General features: G+C 31.7%; 1 protein-coding gene across 1 annotated transcript; it reads right to left on the reverse strand.

The window, feature by feature from the left end:
* Positions 1-3,584: 3,584 nt before the first annotated feature.
* Positions 3,585-7,214, reverse strand: LOC134688098 (perlucin-like protein). Its single transcript, XM_063548567.1, has 5 exons — positions 6,947-7,214; positions 6,019-6,092; positions 5,679-5,766; positions 4,760-4,969; positions 3,585-3,676 (listed from the first exon to the last, which is right to left on the reverse strand). Exons 1-5 carry the CDS (start codon positions 7,212-7,214, stop codon positions 3,669-3,671), a joined length of 648 nt encoding a protein of 215 aa, XP_063404637.1. The 3' UTR covers positions 3,585-3,668.
* Positions 7,215-11,795: the final 4,581 nt, after the last annotated feature.

Below are 11,795 nucleotides of genomic sequence, written 5' to 3' on the forward strand. Positions count from 1 at the left end.
AACAAGTACTCAGAACCTGGTCTTTTCAAATTTATTGAGTTGATGTACTTATATTTCAACAAACAGTCTGTATTACAACAGGTATTAATTGTCCACCTCTTAGGCAAACATGTTTTAAATTAACAAAGGAAGAATTCATATCCGAAGAAAAAAGCACATTTCATAACTTTCACGCATATTAATTGACGTTGCTCTGTTGACTAATAACCCTTATTTAAGTGTGTGCTAGCATAAAATATGTCCAATTTTGTATATGCATGTTTAAAGTCAGATGGCTGTAATTCAGCGATTGTCGTTTGTAGCTGTTTATCATGTTTCTTCGTTGTTTTCTTTTAAAAATCAGGTCGTTACTTTTCTCGTTTGAATTGATTTACATTCGGGGCATTTTATAGTTTACTATGCATTTTTTTTTCATAGTGGAGGCCGCACAGTGACTCATAGTTTTAATATCTATTGAGTTTGGTCTGCCGTAGAGAGTAGTCTCATTTGGCAATGGTGCCATATCTTCCTTTTCAATATTTACAATTTAACGTAATGTGATTTCAAAGGCCCTTAAAACCAGTATGAAAAAGTGGTTGCTGCTTGTATTAGTATGTCCAAAAATGTATACCAAGATAAAGAGTTATCTGCTTCTTTAAATGGTAAGATGATAAAATATAAACTGACATAAACAAGCATGTTATATATAGTTAAATTGAAGTTTTGCATGTTTTATAAACTTATTCAAGTTCATAGAAAAACTGAAGTTATGGTAGGAAAACTAATGTTAAAATATAGATATATGTGGCGCACAGACAATAAAATCACAGGATTTGGTTTTATGTTTTCGTAGAGGAAAAAAAGGAAATACACAGTGTCTTGGTTCTTTGGTTAAGTCCGGTAAGCTAGCCTAAAACTTTCTACTGTCGATTGAGTTCTGTATTCTAATATATTTTTAAAACGTATAACGATTTTTTTTCTGTTAAGACGTAACATTGCTGACTCATTGGAAAGATTCAAAGACCTAAAGGGTCTTTGTCTACATAGTTAATATACAGTAAAATGTTTTTTTAATCCCTAATTCGGGGTTTGTGTTTAAGATTTGCTGTCTTATTAATATAAACAGAACATAAATATCCAAACATTTTCAGCATAAAAAAGAAGACTAGAGCTAGCACTTCGAAACTCGATATTTACCAAGAAAGATACCTTGCCAACCACTGACAGGATTTTAAATTGGAAACAGGCGTTGTTATATTAAAGTATGTCTTTCTATGTTGTTATATTACGCTATTGTTTCAGATAAGGGTAAAGGTTTGTTACCACTAAAACGTTTAAACCCATTGCAATTAGTTGAAGTCAGGATTCTACTAGTTCAAAACTGGATCCTCATTGCGCCAGTTCATTTTTACAATTTTAAAAATAGAGGCAATTGTAGGGATAACGTGATGCCAATTTAGCTCTTGAAAACTGATATATTTATCCACATAGCACCATTACGATCCTTATATGCCAGTTGTATTTGAAAAGACAAATGAATCTACTAGCTAATGAGCATTTCTTAATGTACTTGTTTGCACTCGGTCATTCATGCATTCATGTCGGGTTCTTTGATAGCTAACATAACGATATGAGTTTTTTCTCAATGTATCAGTCATTACGGTGATTATAATTGCTGTTATCCAAGTCATTTGATAATTGTGCATGTACCACGTCCTTTTTGTTTTATTATATTAAAGATAAAACGCAAAAAGGACACACTGTTTTTCGTAAATAACGTATTTCATGAGGAGGAAAGACAAAAAATATCACTCCGTACATTTTATGGACACCATCGCGAATTGGTTGATGTATACGATGTGTTTGTGTCTTCACTAGCTAATGGCATTTTTATACCACGACTACGATTGTGGTTTTACATCTATATCGTCTGTATTATATGTACCGAACCTGACCTATTCCCAAATATGACTGTTATACAAAGTTTTAATTTGCTATACGACGTTCTCAGTATTTTGTAAATCCCACATTGAGGTATTTGTTTTTTATGTTTCTGTTATTGATTCGGTTGAATAATGTGTTATGGCTTACCGTTTGCTGTCAAAATAATCATTATAGTGCCTTCCATTACCATTATTGTCATGTACATTGTTTTGAAATTGTGAAAATATTTGTTCGAGATGGCATGTAAGTTAAGACCTGTTGGTGACCTTCTGCTGTTGTATTTTTCTATGGTCGGGTTGTTGTCTTTTTGATACATTCCCCATTTCCATTCTCAATTTTATACTAGTCCATAAGCGTTTCAATGTTTGTGATATCCCATGGTGTCAGTCGTAGATGGAATTTGTTCGTTGGTCTTCTTCGGTTTGTATGTGTGTTGTCATTTTAACCAAAATTTTTAACATTGTCATAAACCGGGAATTGCCTTGCCATGAAGCCAGGTTCAACCCACCCTTTAAAGCCAAACAAGTAAAAAATTGGTGAGCACTGAAGACCCAAAATTCAAAAAATGGTGCCAAATACAGCTAAGGTAATCTATGCATGGGATAAGAATATCCTTAGTATTTCGAGCAATTTATACTTTTGTAAACAGGAAATTTATAACAATTACCATATAATTGATATTCATGTCAACACCAAAGTGCTGACTACTGGGCTAAAAGGCAGGCAATATCAAGGTCACATTCAAACTCAAGGAAAAACAGCAAACGCTGTGGTCAAATACAAGAGACAACGAAAAGACACACATCCACATAAAACGTCATAAAAAAAACAGAAAGACTAGACAACACGAACAAAAACAAAAATATGACAAAGTGATGCCGGAAATACATATCCGACGACAAAAATAATAAGAATGATATCAAGAAGGAAATTTGAATTGAGCTCCGCAATGTTTTTTATTACAATGATTTGTATGTCAATTTTTTAGATTCGAGGGTCACTGACTATTCTTTTGCAGATAAAAACGAAACCAAATTATAAGGATTTTTTATGTGTTCCTTTAACATGTTTAAACAGTCAACAACAGACTATTGTTTCTATAATACGAAGTGGTCTTAATCGTCCAGAAATGAATTTAAAATATTCACTGCGTGTATGCATATAATGAACGATGTATATTGATACATGTATATGCAATAACGCATGCGTTGTATCTTTCGTTTCAATAATACATGGTGAGGATCCTGTCATTATGTTTAATCCCGCTACATTTCCAACTTGTCTGTCCTAAATCGGGAATTTATTTCAGTGGTTGTACTAAATGATATTTGGTTGCATTTATTGTATGTACATACACTATAGACTGTTTGTTTTCTGATTTGAATTGTTTTGCCTCTGTCATCTCGGGACGATTCATTGCTTGTTTTACGGTATGAGATTTTCTGATTTGAATTGTTTTGCCTCTGTCATCTCGGGACGATTCAATGCTTATTTTACGGTATGAGATTTAAGTAACGTTTTTAAACGGCATTACGGTGACCTACATTCACAATATTATCTGCGCCTGTTATTCTAAGTACTAGTAATGACACATGATGAATAATGTAGATAACCCTTGTATCTATTTTTTTACGTTAAAACTGCATAGAAAAAGATTTCAATAATGTATTTCATTTTATTTAACATCAGAAATTGAGTTCATCGATGTTTTCTTTGCGTCTCATTTGTTCTCTTCTATGAACTGTTCAAAAACCTGAAAAAAGCGGGAAAACGTAGAAATGTTATAAGGACATTGTTGGTACATTTTAAACGTACATTTCCTAAAAAAAACTTTATAAAGAACATAATTATCTTTTGCTGTGTAATTTCGATTGCTCAGAAGTGGACACTACATTCATACATAAATACGTAGAATAAGGCAATTAGAACTTAAACAACTGGAAAATATATGACTGGCCAAATAAAAAGTAAAAATGAAAGGGATTGTCTACAGTGTGTGGCTTTTAATTTAAGAAAAGCTATAAAAAGTTCATAGATAACTTCGTATTGAAAAAAATATGAAAACAACACGTTTAATAATGTCATGCATTTGAAGCGCTTTTCTGGATTTAACTTCATCAGGAACGTGCAAAGCCAGACATTAGAAATCCGAGGATGTATAAGTACCGAAAACAGTTGACGAGCTAAATGTCAAAGATACGTAAAATAAATAGCCAAATTCAACCTTTCATTCATAAAGTCAACTTTACCTGAGGAGTTGAAACCTTGAAAAAATTGAAAACAACACGTTGAATAATTTCATGCGTTCGAAAAACTTAAAATTTAAATCCGAGAGCTATTGGGACTTTAAACTTATACAGTACAAAGGAAGAAAGATATATAGCCATTACACGGTTGATATGTAATAATAAAGACACTGACTATCTATTCCCGATCCAATTTGTTGTTAAACATTTTTATTTATTTTTTACTTTAGGTGATTCACATTCAATAAACATTTTGAATATATCTTCTATTGGGCTACACGAAGAGGAATATCACAAATATGGAACACGTTACATTCTTCTTTCTTTTACGATTACCACGTTTTAGAGAATGATCATTGCAATCAAATATAGGAAAGTTGAAAGTAAGATAAAATAATTAAAATAATTAAAACAAACACCAACAATAGCAAAATAAATATATAACAAATATTCCTGTATTACTACAGATTTTAGCATAATATCTGTATTTTCCATGAGGACATTTAAGGCGTGAACAAGAAAATAAACTGTGTATAATTATTCATTGCATGCAGCTGGAGTACAGAAAAATCAATCAAGAGACTACTTACAAAAATTGCTTTCACAAATATAATATGCACTGTAATGACAACTGTAATCAAACCAATCTGTTCTACTTGCATGTAACATCACACAATTACTGTCTGTCCCCTTGGCACCATAACCAGGATACCACGTTGTAAACGAAGCTTTCGACTGATCATAGGTCCAGCGCCATTCTCCTTCTTTGAGATCTATCAAGCCAATCCAGTAGTGATAACCTTAAAGATAAGACGCTGCATATTTGAATTGTATGATGACTTGGTTACCAAACTACTTAGTAGATTTAGATCACGGTGAAAAAACGCACTGAAGACTACGGATGAAATGTTCCCCTTCAAAATATTTTGTTACGTTTTCCGTTATAATCACGTTGCACAGCGATTGCAGTACTTAAGAAAAGCAAAGGGTGGTTGTACATAATTTAACGTGTAAATAATGATTGATTAACCATGTCCTGTACCTTTGCATGTTTATAATCATAAATTCAAACGAATGGTAGTGTCCATTTTATAATCTAATGTGAAACCTGTCAAACCGAAAGTCAATTTGTCAATATCTTCAATAAGTGTTTCACTCTGTAACTCTCCCAAAGAAATGTATAATAAAAAGTCCAATTTTGATTATTTTAAATGTTGTTAAATCGTATATTGGGACAACTGTAATGTCGAGTGTATGTATCAGGAAAAAAATAGTTTGGATATTAGATTAATATCATTTTGTTGAATATCAACTATTTGATTTTGACAAATGCTCCTTTTTTATTCCTCTTTGGCAAAACAATATCTTATTTTTAGGACCCCAATTATTGCGTGATTGGGATCTCAGGTGCTGCAGACGGAAAGCTGTTCCTGTTCTTTCAGCATACAAGTAATGAGTTATGAACTTTACACGTTTTCTTATTTTGACATTTCAAGAAAGTAAACTTACCACTGTTTGCTTTGTTTGCCGCAATGTTGCTGTTTTCTTCTTTGTCGTCAATTTTGACAACATATCCTCCAATGTCTCTACATTTTCTCTGTTTAAGAATAAATTTCATTTTCTAGTTGATTCAGGAAGTAAATCATCTATGCGCATTACGATGCAATTATATTAATAAAGTGTTATATGTTTTGATGTTAATCTGTTAATGTTGATTGAAATTGCCCTTCGCAGAAGATGGAACGAAACATCAAATGGAAAATAAAATGTTCTTTTTAAAAAGCAATTAACTGCGGTCTTTTTAATGAAAAATATCGAATTATTATAGTATATCTAAGTTTTCACTCACTTCAGCAGTAAACCAATCTGCTGTGTCCGGACTGTAATAGTAACAATGACCATTATATTTGTGCCATTTTGTTTCTGAAATAGATACCGATACATATCTGATTAATTTGAAATAATTGAAATAATTATATTAAATTATAATATAACGAACTGTGATTTAATTTTTATCATAAAGCTTGTACATTCAAGTTATTAAATGTACGATACCGAGGGGAGAGGAGGCAATATCAAAACAAGTGGATGAATGACAGCATGACCGAAATTCACCAATCATTCCAGTATCGTTAAGCTTCTTTGGAGAGGATAAAATATTTGCCAAAGAGGGGCGAAAGATACCAGCGGGATAGGCAAACTCATAGATCGAAAATAAACTGAAAACTCCATATCTAACAAACAAAAAAGACAAACAAACAAACAATAGTACACAAGACACAACACAGAAAGCTAAAGACTAAGCAAAACGAACCTCACCAAAAACTGGGGGTGATCTAAGGTGCGCCATTACGGTGAGCAGTCCATGCTAACCAAAGGTTCTTTACATCTTTTCATCTATTATAATTCTTAAATTAATCCTTTCTGATTATTTTTTATGTGTGATTACACACAACGTATTCTAAATCATCGTATCTAATTAAGACACTGTGTACCTTTATGAATTTTATTTAAAGTACCTACTGTTGGAATGAAGCAAGGAATATTAAAGGATCATTTAAACTCATTAATCGAAAACAAACTGACAATGTCATTGCTTAAAATGAAAAAAAATCTAAAAAAAACAGATGAACAACAGTAAGCAAAACACAACAAAGAAAACCAATGACTAAGCAACACGAACTCAACCATAAACTTGGGTGATCTCAGGTTCTCTAGAAGGTTTACCACATGAATCTTCAAAGGACAGTTTTAATGCTTTTCGAGTATGTACTTACTGCGAAAATCTTTTCCAAGGACTTTAAAATCTGTGTCAAGTTTCTTTATCTTTTGGCCCATAGTGTTAAGAGTTTCTTTAAACATGTCTAGTGTCTTTTTATTGTCATTTTCAAGTTTGTTGAGAACTTTTCCGATATTTTCCTGTACATCTGTCAAGGATTTCCGTGACTTGTCAAAGTCATCCTTTGACTCATTGGAAAGACAGGTTTGACTAGAAGCCTGCTTAATCACCACAACCAGCAAAGTAAACTGGACAACGAACAGCATTATGTAGAAATAACTACAATGAAACAAAATTATTCAATGGGTATCCGAAAATATTCTAATAAGTTTATTAATCATTGTTATTTAAATAAACGTGTGACTGTCAATAAAAGTTTTTGAGTACAAACTGATGACAAGACTAAGTTACTAACCATAAGTACCATGAATGTCGAGTAGCTTGCTTTCTTTTCCTACAATAGTGTCAAATTACATCAAAAACTATTTCTAAAAACAATATAGCAATGTGGTATCAATATATATTTAAATTCCTGTAACAATGATCATTTGAGGTCATGGCCAAGCATACGACATCTTCGTATTTATATAATTATAAATAACAGATTGATTACACGACAAGCAGACCGCAACCCAAAGACACTAATAACTTAAAGGTATTAAAAAGCCAAAATAAAGTAAGGTGTGTATACAATTTGTCAAGCTCTAAAAAAAATTAAATCAAAAGGGTTTGAGAAATTGATCAATGATACCAAGCTTTAAGCTTTGTAACCGAGAAGCGAGTTAAGTCTACAAAAGACTCATCAGTGAAAGACCCGAAGAAAGTACGAAGTTTGAATGCATCTAAAGCCACAAATTCCGAAAGGTTTTGCTCAATACAGCTACGGTAATCTACTCCCGGGTTAGAAAATCCTTAATATTTTGCACAATTCTCGGTCAAATGTAGCACTGATGTTTCTTAATAACAAAAATAATATAAAAAAGGCAACAGTAGTATACCGCTGTTCGAAATATATAAATCGATTGAGATAAAAACAAATCCAGGGTTAGAAACTAAAACTGAGGGAAAACATCAAATATATGGGAGAACTACGACACAACAGAAACACAACATTAAAATGTAACACACACTCAAACGAACTATGATATAACAATGACCATTTTCCTGACTTGATACAAGACATTGTAATATTTAAAAAATGGTGGGTTGAAGCTGGTTTTGAGGCATGCCAAACCTCCCGCTTTTATGGCAATATTAAATATAGCATTAAAATTACAACATTACATGATAGGACTACAATACAAATAAATTGGAGTACATATAGGACAGAGAAACACACGAATACTAGTAATAACTAACAGAAGGTGCCAGGTTAATTAAACGTTAGTAAACAATGTGTTTGCAAACAGATATAATCATTATATATTGGAGTGTTAAGAATAGAAAACCACCTCCACTTATTTTTGATCAGTTGATTCACATCGGGTACATAAAACTTACAACAAAAGATAGGTAGCAAAACAAAACCTTTATTTCTCAAACAACACAGTAAACAATTACAAAACCTACTTTGGAAATTAATAGCTAAAAATTTAAAACTGCACCAAGAAAGACAGCTGTTCAAAATTCATAAACGTACCAAAATATGTTACAGTTTTCAGAGACAATAACTAAATCTAGAAAAAAATATGATAGACGTTTGTTCAATGAGCTTTCAACTTTTCCTTAAATTCACGGATAAAAATATTCAGAAATATTCAGAAATTTTTAATTCAATGTACTATTGGCGGTAGAATGATATAACATCAAAATAAAGTAAAACCAGTGTAGTATATTTCTTTTATATTATAATTTCATTTAAATTTATGCACACATGTTTCTGTTTTGATAAGGAAATATTTTTTTTAAAGTAATTCACCAAAACAATCAAGTTTTATTTCTAGCTAAAAATAAACAGTCATATATCTGATAATCCTTAAACTCTTACCGTTTGGTTTCTTGAGCAAAAATACTCTGATTTCAGAATGCTTTTGAAAATTAATCATATATCAATATATAATACGTATTTCAACATTAGTACGACAGCTGAGACACGCTATTGCTAACCTTTCCAAAGGAGGAAGATATTTGTTTGTCGTTTTAAGTATCATATTATAAAATTTGGCACTAACCTTATTTACTGTTTTGAATAAAACGAAATGAACCAGACTTGATTATACAGACCTCAACAAAAGACATGGAAACCTATAATATCTTAAGCCTTAAGCTTTAAATCGTCCAAATTCTAAAACAAATTATAAATTAACTAAACAGAGAATAAAATGTGATACATTGTACTACATATATCAACCCAAATTTGTCTTTCAAGAAGTAAAATCAAAAACATTCTGTACTCCGAGAAAAATTCAAGAAGTGAAGTCCCTAATCATATAGAATAATCAAAAGTCATACACATCAAATGAATGGACATAGTATATAGTAGTATATAATTCTTATAGAAACATACTTAATAAATAATAAGTATTTCATTCTTTCTTTGTCAGTCGAAACAACTGGTATACAAGGCTTTTGCTTCATGGATACTTCTAATTTAATTAACAACTAACAGATAGTGGGAGTCCTGATGTTGTTCAAAAGAGTTTTAGCTGCGCTCACTCCACCATGTGTACCCATCGTGAAGCCCAATGTTGCCAATAAGTACAAAAAATGGGATTAATCCATCAGAAATAACCATAATCATACCACATAATAAATTATAAAGATACTCAACATGGGAAAATGTAAAATTTTAAACCATTAAAACAAACGGTATGATTAATGTTAAGCAATGAACGAAAACAAAATATGATATATATTAAATTTCTTATATATATGATTCGTCTCAACTTAAGCCCAACAATGTTGTATATGCACATGTCGTATGTGTTCTTCCCTCGGCAGTGAAATTTAAACTTGTGCTTTTGTGAAATTGTGGAAGCACCACTTGCAATTTGTAAAGCGCCCTAGAAAAAAACCAATTTATATAAAAATATAACTTTCATTAGTCGGTTGTATCTAGCGTTTTTACATAGCCCATAAAGTAAATTGGTAAGTAAATTGTGTTCACCGGCAAAATGTATGAATCTCACTTAAAATTCACATCACAAACGAACTTATACATGAAACTCCAGTGACAATTTTCATGTTAATTTCACGTGAACTTTAAGACGAAAAAAAATGGTATCTGAAAATTTAGATGTTATTTGAATTACTTTATTTGAATAAATCATGTCTTGAGAAGAACGTGAAAAGGTAAATCATGGTATTGTTGTTCTGTCATGCATCATGGTATGTTGTCATTTACGTGTTATGTTTAACATTGCAGTAAAAAGCGGGAGACTCAGCTAGCCACAAAACAAGGCTCGACCCACTATTTTTCTTAAAATGACCTGTACAAAGTCAGGAAATTTGCATTTGTTATCTTATAGTTTATTTCTGTATGTTTTGCATTGTCTTGTTTTTGGTTTTTATTTGTTTTGTTGTTAGTTGTACTTTAGTGTTTCTGTTGTTTCGTTGTTTTCCTCTTATATTTGATATGGTTCCCTCAGTTTTAGTTTGTAACCCTGATTTGTTTACTCTTAATCGATTTATAACTTTCGAACAGCGGTATACTACTGTTGCCTTTATTTGTGAACTCAAACCATCTCCTCATTAAGGATAATGATGTAACATAACAGACACAACTGCTACATACAAATCATTTGATTTAACCCTGTAGACATAAATTAATGAATTCACAACCAAAAATGGTCATCCTCTATGATAAAGATAACAATTAACGTTCAAGTCATAGACGTATAAACTAATATTTTGACAAAAAGGATTTGTTCCCCAGCTTCATCATTGAGACCCCTCGGTTCAATAGTTTCTTTTAATAAGCAATTCATGTCTTAAAACTGGAGATAAGGACATCTGAATGGTTTAAATTCTTTTCTTATTTTTCTCCTTATATTTTTCTCCTTAAATCAAGATCATATCCATATGAAGTCTTTTTGTGTTCTTAATAATGTTTGTGTATCAATGCTCAGTATGTGACTGCATCATGCAGTTATTGAAATATGCGAAACAAAAAAGTGTGTGTTTGTGTTATCCATTTGTATTAAGCGGTTCATAAAACATTGATAATTTGTACACAAATGACAAATTATAATTTGTACAATACTACAATTTGCACAACATTACAATTGTACACAACATAAACCGGGTTTTGTGCAATTTGATATCGTAAAGTTACGACCATTTAAATTTAAGGGGGTATGTTTTTTTCCCCATAAAAACCTATTCTGATCCCTTAATTGGTAAAAATTAAAAAAAAATGTATTGTGATCAAGCTGATGACATAAATAATTATTCTGATTCTAAATTTTCCGGATTGCTTCCTAAAATATCAGCCGTGAGCACCCACTATGCTAATGATAGAAACGCTACACATTTTGATGTTGAAGTTTTACTGTATCTAAAAGTGAAATGTACTTTTTCTTATCTTTTTTACAACCTTTAAAAAGATAAGCAAGCCTGTTGATGTTTCCGCGAAGGGAAGGGCGATAACCAAAAATACAAAGTGGCTTCAAAATTTATTGTGACATACGTTCCTTGTACAATTTACACAAAATCCTCCTCATGAAAAGCTATGCAGATAATGCTGTTTCTCTTTATTGCGTCAACGATGGGAAAATGCAAATCATCAAATAGCAAAATAAAACATCAATAAGGAACATACGACAAGTTAATCTCATTGACAAGTAGAAAGATGATGCGATGTCAAATGATCTTTCACAAGTTTCAGACGACAAACAATGCCATTGAAA

The sequence above is a fragment of the Mytilus trossulus genome, chromosome 10 (assembly GCF_036588685.1).
Source record: "Mytilus trossulus isolate FHL-02 chromosome 10, PNRI_Mtr1.1.1.hap1, whole genome shotgun sequence".
NCBI classification, from domain to species: Eukaryota; Metazoa; Mollusca; class Bivalvia; order Mytilida; family Mytilidae; genus Mytilus; species Mytilus trossulus.

Coding starts and splice junctions, on each gene's coding strand:
- LOC134688098 (XM_063548567.1), bottom strand. CDS start 7,214: ATGCTGTTCGTTGTCCAGTTTACTTTGCTGGTTGTGGTGATTAAGCAG. Junction 5,767..6,018: donor CAGATTGGTTTACTGCTGAA/GTGAGTGAAAAC, acceptor ATTCTTAAACAG/AGAAAATGTAGAGACATTGG. Junction 4,970..5,678: donor GGCAAACAAAGCAAACAGTG/GTAAGTTTACTT, acceptor CTTATCTTTAAG/GTTATCACTACTGGATTGGC.